The following is a 19,007-nucleotide window of genomic DNA, read 5'->3' as shown; positions in this document are numbered from 1 at the left end:
CAAGCCCATATTAGACATGAAAGAAACAACAGGTATAAAAATTAGATAAGACATTAAATTATCATTTGCAATTGACATGTCTACATATCTGAAAAATCCAAAATAACCTATTAAAACTACTATAAACATTAAGAATGTATGGTTAATTTGGCTGAGTTGAAAATTAAAATACAGAAATCACTAGTTTTCTAGCTTTGTGTTGGCTGATCCTGGGGGTTCTTTCTTAAGTAGCATAGAATGGCCCCTGCTGAAAACAGTGTTGAGATGCAAACTTCCCAGTTAATTGATAGCCAAGAATAGAATCCTCTCAGCTCTTCTGTAGTATGAGAGGCATTGGGAGGAGACTAGGGTCCCTTTCCTGGAGCACAGTCTTCAGTACTGCCTTTGATGTCCAGCCCTAATTTGCCATCCTCTGGGATGGCGAGAGTTTGTGGGACTGCGTACATCCTGCTAGACTTGAGAGTTTGTGGGACTGCGTACATCTTGCTAGACTTGACCTACTTATTCTCCCTAACAGATCTTTGACTTTGTGTGTCATGCATGCTGCCTCTTTACAGAGTTCTTTGCTTGAGTTTTCCAATGTACAAATATTATCCTTTTAGAAGATAAAATGGAAGACCCCTCCCCCCAATTAAAATACTAACAAAAGAGTTAATATACCTAGGAGCAAACTTGATAGAAATTGGGTGAAATATATATGAAGAAATCTTTAAAATGCTAATAAGACAAATGAATACTTAAATAGAAAGATATACCAGGGTTTTGAATAGAAAAATCCGTCATAAAAAGGCCAATTCTCCATGAGAACTGTGTACTATAATACAAATAGACACAAAATCGATAAATTTCTACAACTTTGTTCATCTTCCCGTTTCCCTCTACAACCTGGTTTTTGTCAAGCATATTGTTTTTTAGTGTTCAACTGTGGTTGTATATTTTTTACTTGATTTATCAATTTCAAATGATTCTTTGAACTGCCAATTATAAAAGATAAGCAAATCAGTTTCAGAATAATGGTGAGTATGGTAAAATAATAATAGCTAACACTGAATATTTGTCATATGCCAGGTACTATTCCAAGCACTTTTTATTTATATATTAACAATTTTAAGCCTCAGCAACTCTGACATAGATACAGACATAGATAACATAAATACTAAAACTATCTGCATTCTAAAATGAAGACACAATTATAATAAGGTGTTGCTACTTGTACTTTCTGTCCTGAACTTTTATTAGTTTTATCACTGCTATATGTAGCTTCAGATCCCTTCTTTGTTATCTTGCTCTCTTCTACTGGACAGCCCTCCTCACATTTAATTTAGGGTTATAATTGTCACTTGGTTTTGCAATAGAAGGAGTTTGTATTTCTCATCGTGGCTCTGTAATGGTTGCCAAGGGAAGAATGAGGAACTATCATGTTGCCAGTTTAAACCTGGAAGTCTGAGGATCTTTTTACTGTTTTTATCAACAGAATGATATGACAACTGTACAACTACGATGGGGAGATATACTTATGCCATTGCTTAAAAAATACAAACTAAACATCACATGGGGTGATCAAGATCTATTGAATATCATATTTTTTCATAATCCAGGTAATTATTTAAATTCCTTTTATTTGCATTATTATTGTAAAAATCATCACAGATAATATTTAGTTTAAAAGGAAGAATTTTTTTTTTTTTTTTTTTTTGAGACAAGAGTCTCACTCTGTTGCCCAGGCTAGAGTGAGTGCTGTGGCGTCAGCCTAGCTCACAGCAACCTCAAACTCCTGGGCTCAAGCGATCCTGCTGCCTCAGCCTCCTGAGTAGCTGGGACTACAGGCATTCGCCACCATGCCCGGCTAATTTTTTCTATATATACTAGTTGGCCAATTAATTTTTTTCTATTTATAGTAGAGACAGGGTCTCGCTCTTGCTCAGGCTGGTTTTGAACTCCTGACCTCAAGCAATCCACCTGCCTCAGCCTCCCAGAGTGCTTCGGATTACAGATGTGAGCCACCGCGCCCGGCCTAAAAGGAAGAAATTAATTTATTTGATTTTGGCTTATAATATGGTTATCACTATGTTTTAGAAAGTAAAAACTTGTCTTGAATATTGATTTCATTGGGAGAGATATAAATACCAAACATATTTTTTACTGTTTTAAATCTTATCCTGAAGAGCTGTATTGTTAAACTAAAATTTCTACAAAATGTTAAATTTACAGAATGAGGTATATTTGCTTTATCGTTTGGTCTTTCTTCATGTAGAAAGCCTTTTTGTTTTTCCGTGTCAATGGAATTATCGACCGGATCATTGTATATATGGAAGCAATTGCCAAGAAGCAGAAGAAGAAGGAATCTTTATTCTTCATGGGAACAGAGGTGTTTATCATGATGATAAGCAGCCAGCATTTAGAGCTGTTTATGAAGCACTGAGAAATGTAAGATATGCTTTTTTAAAACTTTTTATTTGAAAATGCTTTCAAGCTTATCTTGAGTTTGCAAGAATAGTACAAAGAAATCCATGCATTTGTAGATAGCTTTCTCTTTTTTTTTTTTTAAAGCTATATGGTGCTCCATTTTATATATGTACCAGAGTTCATTCAGCTCATATCTGTGTTTGGACATTTTGGTAGTTTCCAATAGTTTGAATTATAATTAATGCAACAGCCTTGCTGTATGTGTATTTGTATTGTTGGAAGGTGAATCTTCAAAGTAAATTCTTTGAAGTTGGATTATTGGACTGAAGTTATTGCCTATTTCCCCTCCATAGGGATTGTTTGCATTCCTGCCAACGGTTTATGAGACAGCTTGTTCCCTACATCCTCATCAACACAGTGTATTATCAGGCTTTTAAAATTTTGTCATTCTAAGGGGATAGAAATGGAATGTTAGTGGAGTTTTAATTTGCATTTCTCTTATGAGTGAAGTTGAACATCTTTTTATATATTTAAGAACCATTTTTATACTTTTTGGAGGGCGAATTCTGAGTGGAGGGTGAATTTTGAGTCTTTCACCTATTCTGTAGTTTTTTAAAAATAACTTTATTGAGACATAATATATATGCCGTGAAGTTCAGCCATTTAAAGTATATAATTCAGTAGTTTTTAGCATGTTAGCAGAGTTGTATAGACATTACCATGAGGAAGTTTTGGTCTTCCTTACCCTTCTCCTCCTCTTAATTGTTAAAAATTGATTGTATATTAAGGATATTAGTCTTTTATCTGTGACATATATTGTGAATATTTTCTTTCTATTTGTTTATGGCAGTTTACGCCATTCAGAGTTCATTTTAAAATGTTTTGTAATCAAGATTATTAACCCTTTTTCTTAAAGTCATAATTAGGAAGCCTTTTCCTATCTATGCTCATGTTATAGAACTGGTTATAGGGGAATTCACCCACATGTTGTTTTACTTATTACATTCAGACCCTTTGCTTTATTTGGAATTTAATCTCTTATATTAGATAAGGAATGGATATTATTTGATTCTTTTCCAAATGGTTATCCTGTTGGCTCAACACCATTTATTTAAAGTCTGTCTTTAACCCAAAAACTTAAGATTTGGACTTTATCATATACCAAAATTCCATTTGTAATTTGTGGATTTTCTGTTTTGTTCAATTGGTCTATCTATTTGTGTGCTAATACCACACTATTTTAATTATTAATGCCTCTTGCTATGTTTTAATATCTGGTAGGACTGTTCCCACTTCATAGCTTGTCTTGTTCAGTGTTTTCATAGCTTTTATATATTTTCCTGAAAGTATCAACTTGTTTAACTTCATAAAAAAGCTTGTTGGTATTTTATTTGGAGCATATTAGCTTCGTATATTAAGTTAGAGATGCTGACATTTTAATATCATCTTGGTTAGGATGTCTCATCACAAATGTAAAGACAAATCTTTCCATTTGTATTACAGGAATATTTTATAGTTCTCTTCTTACAGGTTTTGAACATATCTTAAGTTTATACTTAAGTATTGTGTCTTTTTTATTGCTTTTGTAAATGGGGTTTTCTCTTTTAAGCATTTGCTTTATGAGTTTGGAAAAAAAATTATAGTGCCCCTTCCCTCCCTTGTCCCAGATATCTGTTTTCTCTTTTCTTCTTGTTCTTATAGTCCCCTTTTATGTAATTAAGGTAAATTGCTGGAGGAGATGGTTATACTTCATATGCCTCTAGATGGGTCTATAAACCAGAACTCTGTGACTATGTTAGGGACCAAGACTTGGGGCAAATCCAAGGTAGGTTTGAATCTATGCTATTACTTAATGAGCTGTATGACTATCCATGTCAGCTAACTCACTGCTACCGAGGAAAAAGCACACTTGACCACTCAGTTCTCATGTAGATTGCTTGTCTGTTCTGCTACACTGTGCTTAAGCTTAGTGGGTGAAAACAAAACAAACAAATAATGGGAGTGCTAGTTTAAGTGTGGGGGTCAAGAGAAGAGCTGATGACCCCTGTTTGCTAGATCCTCACTATTTCTATGATTGAAAACCTCTGGCTTAGTTAGCCTCATTGATTGCAATGAGAGTAAAAACACTTAACTGTGATCCACTGTGACAGAGACTGCACTAGAACTGTGAGTGTATCGGTTTTGCTTTGGAAGGCCTCCTTGAAGAGGAGGTATTTAAAGTGGGCCTTAAAGAATGAGTAACAGTTTGCTAGATGCGTGGGGCAGTCAGTGCTGAAAACTGCTGGAGAAAATGGTTCAGAGGCTGTAGAAAGATCCATGGAGAGGTCAGGCTGTTCGTTTTGACAGGAGTGGTGGATGAAGGTCAGCAGGGACTGGGATAAAGATGGATTTGGAGATCGTGTGACTTACTACGGTGATGATGTACCATGATAAGGAATTGAAGTTTTCTCCTGGACATCAGTGTTTCTTACTTGGTGGTGAAGTGCTAGCAGCATTGTAGGCTGTGATTTTCTGTGTCATCTGCTAAGTTTCTTGTCCTATAAACTTGACAGATAAGGTTTCTAAATAGTTTATCATGCTATGACTGTACTCACTGAAGAATTATAAAATTTAGTGTTGATGTTCATTTTAATGTAGCAGGCCTTGTGTGCCTTCAGAAATTAATATTGTATTTTAATAATGTTTTATTATGGGTTGTCAGGAGGTGATAAAAATGAAGAAAAATACTTTTGGGGTTCTGAGACTTTGCAGGACAGAAATGAAATGCATTCCTATAGAAATGTGATTCCTTTGTTTCCTTTGAGCATTTAAAAAAGATCTGTTATTAGAGAATTAAATCTCCTTAATTTTATTTGGTCTTATTTTTGGCTTATAAATAGATTCTTTTAAAAATCTGAGTAATAGTTTTGAGTTGATTAATTACACTTGATTTTTTGAAAATCAATTTTAAAAGGATTTCAAATACCAAATTAATGACTCTTTGTGTTTGTTTTGGGTCTGTGTTAACTACAGCTTATATATATCCATTTTTCAACTTAATGAAGTTAATCAGTCTTTTATGGTGCTCTTGGTTAGTGTTTTTATCTCCCCTTATGTATAATTCAGTAGAATTATAATTTTTTTTAAAGAATTGTATTCAGACAAGGGTATTTATGCAACTTTCAGACAGGAGCTTAGTCTTAGCCATGGAATACAGTGAACAATATGAATTATAAAGGATGTGAACCATCTTTAAAATGTAAATGCATGGCTCTGTCTACCAGCAAATCCATTTTTATAGTCCATGCATATTTGTTAAATATTAGTTATTGAATGAATACAGATATTAAGTTTAAAAATTACAAATCTAAAATGGGAACAAAACATTTTATGGCTCTATAAGGTATTTTCAGCTTCATGTATTTCATTCTGAGTTATATTTCTTGGTGTTTCTGTGTTAACTTTGATATACTTTATACCCTATATATTTGCAAAACTATTAATATCTTTGCAAAGGAGCTTTGGATTTTTCCTTCCTGCAGTACCAGCTTATATATAGTAGACACTCAGGATGTGTTGGTTTAACGGCCATTCTGCCATACTTTCAAACATGTTCTATTCTCTAAAAATGCCTTATATTGCTTAATTATAGTCATCATAGTCTCACTGTGTATTTCCTGCCTTTCAACTGGCAGTCTTATGTATAGACCATAACCTTCCTAAAATTTGTGTACTGGGTACTGTGCCATTGAAAAGAGGGAATGATTAACTTGTAAGAGATGCTTCTTAGAGGAGCTGATGTTTGAATGAGCTGTACGGATTATGAGTACCTGGCAGAGAAGGAAAGGTAGGACAAGTGAGGCACAGTATATAGTATGGAAGGAGATCTGGAGTCAAGTGAGGGCACATGTGGCCTCTGGGAAAGGGACTCCAAAATGTAGGTTCTACACTGCACAGCTCTGTGGGCACTGCAGATTGTGTGAATGGCAAAATACAGTTACATATATATATATATATATATATATATATATATATATATAAATTTTGGTAATTTATCATCTTTTTCCTTAAAGGTCAAATTGTGTCATATGGTGGGCTAAAGGAGAGCTAACTCATTAGACACTGTTTATTTTGGAAAATATTCTTTAAAGGGCTTTTTTTTCCCCAGTGAAGAACAAAAATTTTTTTAACCACAAGCCCTGGGATTTAAATCACATGAAAATGAAAGAACTGGATCTCAAGAACTACAGTCCTGGGTATCAGTAGTCTTCCTTTAATTCTTAAATGCCTTTACAGTGTTTTCATTTTATTGTCATCGTAGAGTAAAACAAAGGAAAAAAGAAATCAGAGTTTGGTCTTCCTGTTATTATCCGCCTCTCAACCAGTTGTGCAAGTGTGTTTTTAACAGCATCACTGGAAGAGGTGTACCTTCTTCAACTGGCTGCCGCTTTTAACCCCAAACAAATTTAGGCGTGTCTATATATAGTAAACACTTTTCCCAGTTTTCCAACATTCAGTGAACTTTATCCTTCAACAGGATTTTTGAAACTGACTTAGAACAGTTTCATTTTCTTGCTGTCTGGATAAGTAGTGCTTTGTGGTGGTTAAGTGCCTGGACTTACGGAACTGAGCTGCTGGGGCAGAATCCTGGCTTAGCCACTTAGATTTGTAACTGGGAGGGTGAAATCCTCTCTTGCTGCCTTAGTTGCTTCATTGTAAAATGGGTATAATATTACCTATATTATAAAGTTGTCGTGAGGCGTAAATGTATTAATACATATACAGCACTTAGAGTGGCACCTGGCATATGGGAAGCACTCTATGTGCTATTTTTACTTTCATTATATTTTCGTTACATTGCTCCTAGCTACACTTCCCTTTTCCTTGTTTTTTTTTTTCCTTTTTTGCCTTCAAAACACTTTTAGATATGTATCTTCACTATATGTGATTTTTAAAAATCACTCCAAGCGATGGTTTAAGGCAGTTAATGCTCAACAATTTTCTTTCTCAAGAGATACCAAGGTTTAGGATCTCTTTGCATCTCTACAGTGATAAAATCCATGTTCTGAAGCATCTAAGTTCATCCTGTTCTCTGTAGGTTGACTCTGCCTTCCTCCTGACTCATTAATTATGTTTGGGTGGTGCTTTGATTTCCTCTCCCTTAGTATGCTAGTGAACCTCAGGCATAACCAGGGCATTTGCAGCCCTGGAAGATTTCAGGTTCTGAATTTCCTTTGTGATTTTGCATTTTTAATTGACTTCAGACTTTCATGCAAAGCATTCTATTTTCAATCCCCATCCATCTTTCTCCTTGAAAATATACCTAGCTGAAAATACTAGAATCACAAAATCTACCTGGTTAAAAATACTACCATCACAAATTATTTCCACTTAACTACTGCTATAATCTTTTCCAAAATATATTCCTTGGGATATTAATATATTTTATAGTAGAAAAAAAAAAGGACTCTAGTCAAAAATATATTTTGGAACTAGCAGGCCAAACAACATTCAACATAGGTATTTTCTGTTTTACTTTTTAGGCTTTTTCATGTGCCAGTGTGAATCCCTATGAAGAGTACATAATATTTAGCAGTGCTCAAATTTATTTATCCTTGGGGTGCTGTTGTGCAGTTAGGGTTCTTTGGGAAAGGCTGAGCTGTTATCATCTTGCATTCCTCCCACTCCATGCCTCTATCTCATTTCTTTGCAGTCCAGCCTCAACACTATCACCAGAGTGATTTTTGGAAGGTAGGCTGGAGTTGGAGCATATGGTAAAGCCTTTTTTTTTTTTTTTGAACCAGTCCAGCTTTGATTAGTTTCTGCCAGATACCTTCAGAGTTTTTGGTCACCTTCTTCCACCAGTGTCTTTGGGTCTTCTCTGCTCCTGCAAATGTCGTGCACACGTTGCACAGGCTTGGAATGCCCTGTCCCCCATTACCTCTTCTCTGAAAAGCTTTCTGTGATTCTACAAGAGATTTAGTATGACTGTTCCCCTCTCTAAAATGAGATGATTGTTCTATTTAATTTTTTGAAAATACTGGCTGGGCGAGGTAGCTCCCGCCTATAATCCCAACACTTTGGGAGGCCGGGACAGGAGGATCGCTTGAGGTCAGGAGTTTGAGACCAGCCTGAGCACCATAGGAAGACCCCTGTCTCTACAAAAAATAAAAAAATTAGCTGGGTGTGGTGGCATGTGCCTGTAGTCCCAGCTACTTGGGAGGCTGAGGCAGGAGGATTGCTGGAGCCCAGGAGTTTGAGGGTGCACTGAGCAATGATGGTACCATTGCACTGTAGCCCAGGCAACAAAGTAAGATCCTGTCTCAAAAAGAAAGAACATACTTGTTGAGCCTATGATTTCTGTGAGATATTAAATGGAGGTTGTTAATATTAAACTGATAAAAGTTGTTTAGAAAAATAATTAAATTTTTATATGTATCTTTGCCTTTTTATTTTCTTTCTCTAGTGTTCTTTTGAAGACGAGGACATCCGTTCCCTATTTAAATCTTTAGAACTGGAACTACAAAAGACAGTGCATACATACTGTGGAAAAATTTACAAAATATTTATCAAACAACTAGCAAAAAGCATAGAAGATCGTTACAACAGACCACCAAAGGAAAGGTGATTCTTGGTGACTGCTGAATCAAGTGGATGAAAACAACAAGGTATCAGAGGATGAATGTGAAGGAATAGTCTTGGATGAAGTAATCAGAAAGGAATTATTCATCTCCAGAATAATTTTTTTCCCTAAAGAAGTTAAATGAGCAGTATATTCATGTAATGAAGAATAAGTTAAAATCTTGGGCTCCCGCAAGAAACATTTTTGGCCTCTGATGTTTTATAATGTTACTCGCTATCATTCCAGTATTGATTAGAATAGTGAATGGTTTAGGCCTGCAGACTTGTGTTGACTCTTACTCTCAAGTGAGTAAGAGTGGCGGGGTCTGTGTGGATGGAGACAACGTACCTCATACACAGTGGAAACACTCAGACTGTGAGTATAGCAATAATTGTATGTCAGCACTAACCTCACTTTAAATATGTGAGAAAAAAGATGTTTACAGGAGCAGAAAAGATTCTGTTTCTAAAGAAATGTGATGTAACCATTGACAATCTATGTGTGCCTTTATACATTTCATCTCTGTTTGGAAATATTTTTGTGACAATCATGTTTAAAATGATTTTTAGATTATAAGCAAGCTGCATGTTAAAAATTGAGCTATATAAGAAAGAGGAAAAATAGTGGAAACTTTGGGGTTTTAATCTGTGTGTGTGTGTGTGTGCGTGCACGTCTGTGTCTATGAGGGTGTGTGAGGGAGAGAATGCAGTGTTTTCATTTTGTATGCGTTAAACCGTCTTGCCAAAACTCAGATCTAAGATTGTTAAATAGATATTTGGGGAAATTTTTTTTATCACTTTAAATGAAAATTTTCAGCTTTACTGGGCATTCTGGAAGCAAAATCTGTTCTGATAAAGTGAGAACCTTGATAGTATACTAATATGGTGGTGGAAAATGTGATGGACCAAAATACATAAGCTATATACTGCCTGTGATCAGTAATTTTAGTTACAGCAGAGTAGAAAAACATGTCCATTTAAACTTCTACCTCATAATGGCTTTGCAAGATATTTTTGAAGAAGCAAATGGGTAGAGCCTTACTTTAGGTAGACAACTTTGGTAGATGATTTGGATTAAGAAAATTGTTATATCTGACTATAGAAAAAGTGGTTTTGATTAGGTTAATGTGCATATCTCTATTTTTGACCATCACTTAAGACAGTTAATATTTCTAAATATTGAAGAGGAGAAAAATATTACTTCTCTTGGCATTCTTGACCTGCTGTCTAATATAACTATAGACTCTGAGTTCTTAGCATGTACTGTACTGGGGCACATATGATTGCAATGTGGTTATTTGCCTTCTCTCTCTTTGATATTTTAATGCTCAAGTAGAGAAGGGAAAATCATGAAGGAAAAATACCACTCGTGAAGGTTGTGGCAATTGTCTTTGTGAAAACACAGTGCCCTCTGTGGAGACGTGGAATATGCAGAAAAGGATGGTTGGTACAGTTGGCCAGTCTTCTGCAGCTCAGTCAGGGACAAATCGAGAGAGTAAGGTTTAAGAAAGGCAGATTGGAGCCGGGCGCGGTGGCTCACGCCTGTAATCCTAGCACTCTGGGAGGCTGAGGCGGGCGGATTGCTCGAGGTCAGGAGTTCGAAACCAGCCTGAGCAAGAGCGAGACCCCGTCTCTACTATAAATAGAAAGAAATTAATTGGCCAACTAATATATATATAAAATTAGCCGGGCATGGTGGCGCATGCCTGTAGTCCCAGCTACTCGGGAGGCTGAGGCAGAAGGATCGCTTGAGCCCAGGAGTTTGAGGTTGCTGTGAGCTAGGCTGACGCCACGGCACTCACTCTAGCCTGGTCAATAAGCGAGACTCTGTCTCAAAAAAAAAAAAAAAAAAAAAAAAGAAAGGCAGATTGGAAGTTGATAACCAGCCCAGCACTCCTAGAAGAGCTCAGTTAGAGAGCACGATCTGTGCTTCCTTTGCAGAATGCCGTGTTGAATGCAGGAACCTGTGAACTGTGTTGAAATTGAGCTTGCTCAGTAGAAAATGAGAATCCTAAAAATTTTGAAGTTTGCAGGGTATATGTAAGATCATTTCTAGTTGTCCACAAATAAGACCATTGCCTGCTTGGCTGTAAAGATTCTTATATTGGGAGCTTGTTAAGAATAGATTATTGAGCATCACCCTTTGGAGACTGGTATATTGTGTCTAAGATGGGGTCTGCAAAAAGTTTTTTTAACAAAGAGATTTAAAAATTATACGAAAGTAGAGTAGTGAGTGTATTCGTATTCAACATCCAGATATAACATCAGTATCTTACCATATTTCCCTCATCTATCCCCCACCTTTTTTTTTTTTTTTTTTTTTTTTTTTGGTGAAATGTCTTAAAGTCCCGAACATTGTGTTATTTCACTGCTATGAACATTTCGGTAACAACGGTTGACATAATACCCAACAAAAGTAGCAGCAGTCCTCTAGCTTCATCTCATATCCAGTCCTTAAGCCAATTTCCCTGATGGCCTCAAATATGCCATCTTTTAGTTGGTATTTTAGAATCAGGTTACAGAAATAAGTCACATTATGATTCTGTTTTTAATAATCACTTCAAATGATTTTGATGTTAGCTAGTTTGGGAACCACTGGAAGGTATTTTGCCAACTTGAAAGTTGAAGTTAGGATGCCACAATTCTTGGCACGGTTGGTAGATTATAACTGTGATTTTGAAATATTATATTAGAGGAAGCACTTGGGGTTGTTGACAAGATATGAATTTGTGTGAATAAGTTCCTTAAGATTTAATTTTCTCAGTGAATGGAGAATCTCAGCCCCATGTGCTCTCTATGATTGATTGGGCACTGTGTTGACTGTGGGCATAGTTTAATCCAACTGGACTGTATCCTGTGGTCTGAGTTGTATTGTGGCTTATTTATACTGTCACACACTCTGCTTGGGAAAGTTCTTCATCTGGTCTGTTTAGACCAGACCTAATTGATCATTGTATCATAAATTAGATTACAGTGAAAATTTTCTACTTAGGGACTGTAGTTCACCTAAAATTAAGGGCATCACAGTGTCTAATAATTTTGAAGTGGATTTTCTGAATTTATCTTTAGACAAGGTAACTTTTTCCTTGAGAATTCTAAAGAAATGCAGTTCTCAGAGTTAATGAGGTTAAATTATAGATGGACAACTTGGAGAACATGTTACACTGTTGTTGTTTTTTTAAAAATATAAACGGCCTTTCATAAAACATAGTATATCTATGCAGTTTATATAAATTACATTATATATTCTTTGAGTCTATGTGTTAGAACAAGTCTGACCTCAGAACTATCTCTGGGCTATGATATTACCAAAGTGGGATGACTTTATAATGTAGTCAAACTTTATTTGTTTGAAGTAGAAAAGAACTTGGAAAACCTTTAGAAAATATATATTGTGATTTACATTTTAAGAAAATACATCCTTTTTTTTTTCTTATGAAGAGTAGTTCACAATGTATAAGGCTAACCACTTTAAAGTCTGATTAATATTACTGCTTACACAGTGCTCTGTCATCTCGCCTCTGGTCATCTGGTATTGGCATAATGAAAAGAAGACCAGACTGTGAACTAGGTCTGGATTCTCTTCTTGGTGAGGGACCCGAGGCATGCTATTTCACCTTCTCCGTGCCTTAGGTTTTTAAGTACAATCATATGCCCTTCAGTCTTCACAAGATGAGACTGAGAAGAGAGAATGGATTTGGAAGCGTTCTGCAGGGCTTACCTTGTGCCATTCCAGTGTTACTGTCAAAGTTCTGTTTTGCTCTGCTGTCTGCTGTGCAGATCTTTCTGTTTCCTGACATGTTTTCTGACATGTGTCTCCAGTATGAATTTGTTGATATTATGTAAGGAAGAGTTTTTCAGGAAGAGAAAGGAGAGAAGAAAAGAATGACGTAACTGAATACTCAAAAAAGAAGGAAAAGAGAGGAAGTGAGAAAAGGAGAGGAGAAAGAGAAGGGGAATTTGAGTGAGAATGGCAAAGGGCAGAGTAAGAGAAGAGATGGAATGAGAGTGGGAAAATTGAGAGGGAGAGACGGAGAGAAATGGCGTGGAAACACCATTTGCTTTTTGAGTTGTCACTCCTCACTTTACGTCAGGGTCTGCTTGGCCATCTGGGGCAGGAAAGGTGCTGGCTTCATTTGGTTTGTTGATACTAGAGTTGTTTCCTGATCACCCTACTCACTGATCATTTTTTAGCCATTTAACTAAATGTTGAATCATGCGAGACTAACCGCTTATTCACCAGGAGCGGTGGGAAGAGGAGGCCACTGCATTATCAGGTCTGAAGGGGGCCCAGGAGTCAACTGCAGCGGGCCAGGTTTGGGAATTGCTGCCCTGCCTCGAATGGCAGATTAAACAATAGATCACATCTATTTATTCCTCAGTAGGGATACTTTCCATTGCACCATTATGAGTAGATCGAAGAGAGCGGGAGACAGCAGAGATACATTAAAGGGGAAAATCTTGAAAGATATTATTCATTCTCTTATTTTTCAGATGTTTATATTTAAGTAATGAATACATTAATAGTAATCAGAAGCTCTTTGAGATGTTTTTAGAAAGACCCACTGATTTATTTTTTAAAAGAACTTTATTGGTTCCTTAGGGTAGAGAAGAAAAGTAGGGGTGCAATATGTCAGGTGTGGGGCCAGTTATCCATATATTAAATGCAATTTCAAGTGTCTTAAAACAATAATTGCCTTATTGCATTTTAATATTTAACAAAAGTAGATCAAATAACGACTTGTACTATAACAGTTATTTTGTACATTGCCAAAGCAACTCCTTTTTTGCCAATTAAAGTCTGGCTAAACTGTTCTGGTGTTTGTTTCTTAATTCATCAATCATGAAACTAGACTTTTAAAACTAAGTTATGTAAGCTTAAGACAGAAGTCTAAAAAGTGGTACAAGAATATTATTTTTTTTTAAAAAAGCTAAAAGTGAATATGATGTTATTTAAATATCTAGCAATTATAGAATCATAAGAAAAACAGAAAAGCATATTGGCCTGGGCAATTTTAAATTGTAAATCAATGTCAAATTTACTTTTAAATGGAAAATATGTATTATCACCTGATTTCTATCAGAAATTCCAAATGTTTAATGGTATTGCTTTAGGATTTACTATAAACTCAGTTTTGAAACAAAAGAAAGCCTTTGAAAAGATAAGGTTAAGTATTTAATAGAAATGAAAAAGATTCTCTTACTACTAATACTGTGAATACTGTTTGGAGGTGCTCTGATCTGATATTTTAACATCAAAGTCAAGAACTGATGTGGAGCCTTTGATTATGTTTAGTTTATAAACACAGTCTGAATATGTGAACATATTCACACACATAGCACACCATAGCAACCCCTTGTAAAAATTGGTGAAGAAAATGCATAGTCTATTTAAAAAGTAAATTGACTTTGATTATGAAAAATAGCTGTTTTTCTAACCTTTGTATAAAATCTCTTCAGGGAATATTGGAATTTTGTATGCAAAAAAAAAAAAAAAAAGTCTAGGGCTTGTAGTGTACGTAGAATATATCATTCATTCACAACATAGCAATATGTGTCACATGCATTGTCAGCAGTTTTTGAGAGCTGGACCAGTGGTTTTTGATGGATATTATAACAGATCTATAAAGGAGATGGTGGTTTGCACCTGTTCCTGAAATCAGAAACTGGAAAAGGTTGCAAGTGTTTCAATTTTCCCAATATTTTGCATTAAAATATTAATATTTTAAGTAGTACTATTTCTAAAGCTGCAGGAAGGCATCATTGTACTGTGATATGTAGAGAATACTATGCTTAAACTGCTTTTTATTTTAAAATATTTTGGTTTTAGAATAATGTGAATGTCTTCCTCCAAGTATTTTGTGTAGTTTGACAGTTATTAAAGGAAAGTATAAAAATTACAGATTCGTGTCTAACCTGAGAATAATGGGAAGTTGGTTCTTTCTGTTTTGGAGGAGTTCAGTTCATCTTTATCTTGAGAAACTGTGTTGTTGTTACTAAATAAAAATCAATAAACATTTAATTTCCTTAAATGATGTGTCTAAATTATTTTAGCAATCAAGAACAATTTTAGAATCTTTAGGAAAGCTTGATTACTAGGAGTCTAGATGGAGGGCACTTCCTGGATTGGCTAATACAGCAGCTGAACAATGTCATCAAGGACCTCGGAACCTCTGTCTTTCCATTGCCATTCTCACCAAGTGAGCTTGGTGTCTCCCCGTGTGGCTCCAGAGTGACAGCAAACATTCCAGGTGGTGGATGACAACCAGATGCTGAAATGTACTTTTTTTGTAACAGGAAAGTTTCACCTGCCCCTATTCATTTGCCCCCGTAGCCATAGCAATGCTTAATTCCAGTCACTTTTCAAAGGGACTAACGCTGTCACAATTGGCTCAGACCATGAAGATTTGCCCCTAACTTGAAAATGCCCTCCCCTTGAGGAGTGGCTGCTCAGAGGAAGGGGAACAACATCAAGGTTCTGGATGAAGCTGGTGGGGTAGGAGGGTGTAGGGATTTGGGAGACAGCTGTTGAGTAGTATTTCCTACAGTTTCCAAGGGGATCAAATTTCTTATCTGGGGAAGAGCAGCCTTTCTGTGGCAGGCAGGGGCTAATTTTGCTTTAAAATGTTATGATCTGCCAGTTCTCAGTTCTGCATATGTCATTGCTTTTTATACAATGGGACTTTTTTTCCCCTACAATCATAGTGTAAAGGGTTTTAAAAGATTGTTGAGGCTGGCTGGGGTAATTCACATCTGTAATCCCAGCAATGGGAGGCTGAGGTGGGAGGATCACTGAGGCCAGAAATTGAGACCAGCCCAGGCAACATAGCGAGATCCTGCCTCTACAAAAAATTTTAAAAATTAGCCAGGTGTGGTGATGCACACATGTAGTCCTAGCATGTGGGAGGCTGAGGCAGGAGGATTGCTTGAGCCTAGGAGTTGGAGGTTGCAGTAAGCTGTGATCAGTCACTGCATTCCAACCTGGGCTACAGAACAAGACCCTGTCTCTTAGAAAATAATAAACCAGAGAAGTTCAGTTTTTTTAAGATTCTAATGAAAGAGGGTTTTTGTTTTTTTTAATTAAGAGGAAGCTCAATGCTGGCAAGGCTATGGTGAACCTATCCAGGAACTACAGAGGGGACCGTAAGGTAGTGTGGTTTACATACCCTCTTAGTTTACTCTGTGAAATCATTGCTGATTCATGCACAAACAATCTCAAATCTGTTTATAATAAACACTGGAACAACCTACATGCCCAGCAGTAGGGAAATAGGTAAATGATGGTACATTATTCTAGATTAGTGGTTCTCACTGGGAGGGAACTTTGGCCCCTAGGGGACATTTGGCAATGTCTGGAGACTTGATTGTCCCAAACACGTCTGCGAGGTGGGAGTGGGGAAGAGGGTGAGTGCTAGTGGTGTCTAGTGGGTAGAGGCTAGGAATGCTGCTAAACATCCTGTCTCTCACAGGACAATCCCCCACAACTAAAAATTAATCCAAAATGTCAATAATTCCACTGTTTGGAATACAGGTAAATCGACAATTAAAAAGGTGCCTTGATGCAGGTAAGCACAGGATGCCACAGCCACACAGAGAAGTCAAGCTGCTGTTGAGGCAGAGGGAATGCTACCTAGAGAAAGTAACACCTTTACTGAAATCTAAAGGAAAATTAAAAATTAGCCAGGTAAGAAAGCTGTGGTACAGTCTCCCAAGCAGGACTAACTGCAGACTCTGAGATTATGGTGAGTTCTGGAAACTATGATAAATTTGAAATACCTTTAGCCAATAACCACAGCCACCAGGCTAGATCAGGATATGTTTATCTCTTGCCTAGATGATGGCCACAGCCCCCTAGTTTGTCTCCCTGCCTCCATTCCTGTTCATCCAAGCTATTCTCCAAAATGTAATCAGAATGATCTTGCTAGTGCATTAATCCAGTAACATTTCTATCTTGCTGAAAACTGTCATGGCATTGCTGGTGATAAACTGAGCAGGTGTCTTATCTTTTCCCTCTGTTGACTTCAGAATAATGTAAATGGCTGTTGTGAGAAATTTATGTGCTATGAGAAAATAGGGTGGACCCTCTGACGGAAATGTGGGCTCCAGAGCCATTGGATCAGGTGGCTGTTGTGAAGCTGAGAGTATTCGCCATAGAACTGGGCTGCAACCTGAGAACAGGGAATCCAGGCCTTTGTGCAGGACATTTGAAATATTGGGAGACATAGGAAACTAGAATTTGCATAAAGACTGCAGATCACCAGAGTTAAGATTTTCTTCCAGTAGAGAAAAAGTGCACAGCATGCAAAATCTGAATTTTCAATCTGTTGATAGGAAAAATCTGCAGCAGATAACAGCGGGAGGATGAGACATTCATTATATCACCTCCCTCATTTCATAATTTTAGTGTCTGGCTCACTGTTACTCTTTAAAACCACAACTGTCATATATTCTAGGTGATCTTAATAAACACATAAAGGATCTTTTAAGTACCTTACACTCTTCTTCATTCTACCTAAGCTACTCATAGTCACAGTCTAACCTTGTCATTATGACTGACTGCACTGCAACCTCCCTATAATTTCAGCTTTGTACCTCTCACCCTCTGATCACCACCTACTGTGCCTTTCTTTCCAGTTCTCCTCCTCTAGTTTCCTGAGTCCAGCAGCTTTTCTCTCCATGGGGACTCCAGTCTACTCATTCTACCACTTTTCATTGTCCCTCATCCCCTTGTCCTCCCTTCCTTTCCTCACCAAATTAAATCTCATTCCATCATTATAATCATTCACTTGCATATACCCTCAATTCCCATGCCCCCTTCTCACTTTGTCAAAAGAGTTTGGCAAAACCACACCTGTAGTTAAATTCAACTCTGGACCTATTCATCTGCACCAGTGCAGGTAAAAAATGGCTGGAGGGAAAACAAGACTGCTTACTGGTCATATTTTAAATTCACGACCAAGAACCTCAAGTGGCTCTTAATATTGCCATGTTCTATAATCTCCCTGATCTGCTTAGTCTCCCATTCTCCTAGAATATTTTATACCTTCCAATTTCTCTTAAAACCACCAGGATCTCTTCTTCTAACCTCCTGTTCAGCTGACATCATTTGTTTCCTCTTCCAACAATTAGAATTTTCACATGCTCCTAGCATTAATCTATGCACAACATTGTTCCTGAGTCTGCACCCATGGATTCTGTCTTCCTCATGTTATTACAGCTCCCATCTAAAGCCAGTTCCTTCATTTTGCTCTAGACCCAAGCCTCTCTGTGTATGCAAGAACATTGTCCATCAATTCTTCCCTGTTTCTCTTACCTTACAATTTTTTTTCCACTCTGCTGGATATTTCCCAGCAAAATTACTTCAGTTGTCCATATCTTTTGTCCCCAAGTCCCTTCTTTTCAAGGTCACCAATGAGTTATGTGTTGTTGATTCCAATGTCCAATTGCTAATCCTAATCATATTTGACTTTCAGCAGTTTGACATAATTTGAAGAAGCACTTTTTTCCTTGAAACACTTTCTTCACTTGGCTCCCATTTCATCACATTCTTTGTTTTCCTCTTTCCTCATCCACTACTTCTTTTTGGTTTCCATTGTGTCACTCCCTTTTCTTTCTACCCTCTTAAATGCTGAAGTGTACACAGGGCTTCTCCATGACTTCATCCATTCTGTAACTTTAAAAACATGGACCATCTCCCCAATTTGTTACATCTTCAGTCAAAAGCTGTCTACCAAATTTCAGACTCTACTTCTTGTTCCTGCTTGACATCTCTGCTAAGATATTTAATATATTCATCCCAAATTTAACATGTCCAAAACAGAATCCTCAATTTTCTCTTAAACCAACTCTATTTGGAATCATCTTTATTTAGATCATGACAAATTTATTCTTCCAGCTGCTATGGCTAAAATCTTTGGGGCCATCTTTTACTTCTCGCTCATACGCATTCCACCCCAAGCCATTACAAGTCACACTGTATGTACCAAACTTTACATTAAATC

General features: G+C 36.8%; 1 protein-coding gene across 2 annotated transcripts in view; it reads left to right on the top strand.

Moving 5' to 3' along the window:
* GXYLT1 (glucoside xylosyltransferase 1) overlaps positions 1-12,945 on the top strand; it is a 46,559-nt gene extending 33,614 nt beyond the window's left edge. For both annotated transcript variants that reach the window (XM_012743747.3, XM_020287498.2), the window contains 4 exons: positions 1,475-1,598; positions 2,255-2,427; positions 8,852-10,517; positions 10,870-12,945. In XM_012743747.3, the coding sequence (XP_012599201.2) occupies positions 1,475-1,598; positions 2,255-2,427; positions 8,852-9,013 (459 nt within the window). In that variant the 3' untranslated portion in view covers positions 9,014-10,517; positions 10,870-12,945. The remainder of the gene's footprint in view (positions 1-1,474; positions 1,599-2,254; positions 2,428-8,851; positions 10,518-10,869) is intronic.
* The last annotated feature ends 6,062 nt before the right edge of the window (positions 12,946-19,007 follow it).

Source organism: Microcebus murinus, chromosome 10 (genome assembly GCF_040939455.1).
Source record: "Microcebus murinus isolate Inina chromosome 10, M.murinus_Inina_mat1.0, whole genome shotgun sequence".
Lineage (NCBI taxonomy): Eukaryota > Metazoa > Chordata > Mammalia > Primates > Cheirogaleidae > Microcebus > Microcebus murinus.
This window is presented reverse-complemented; position numbering and strand designations above follow the sequence as displayed.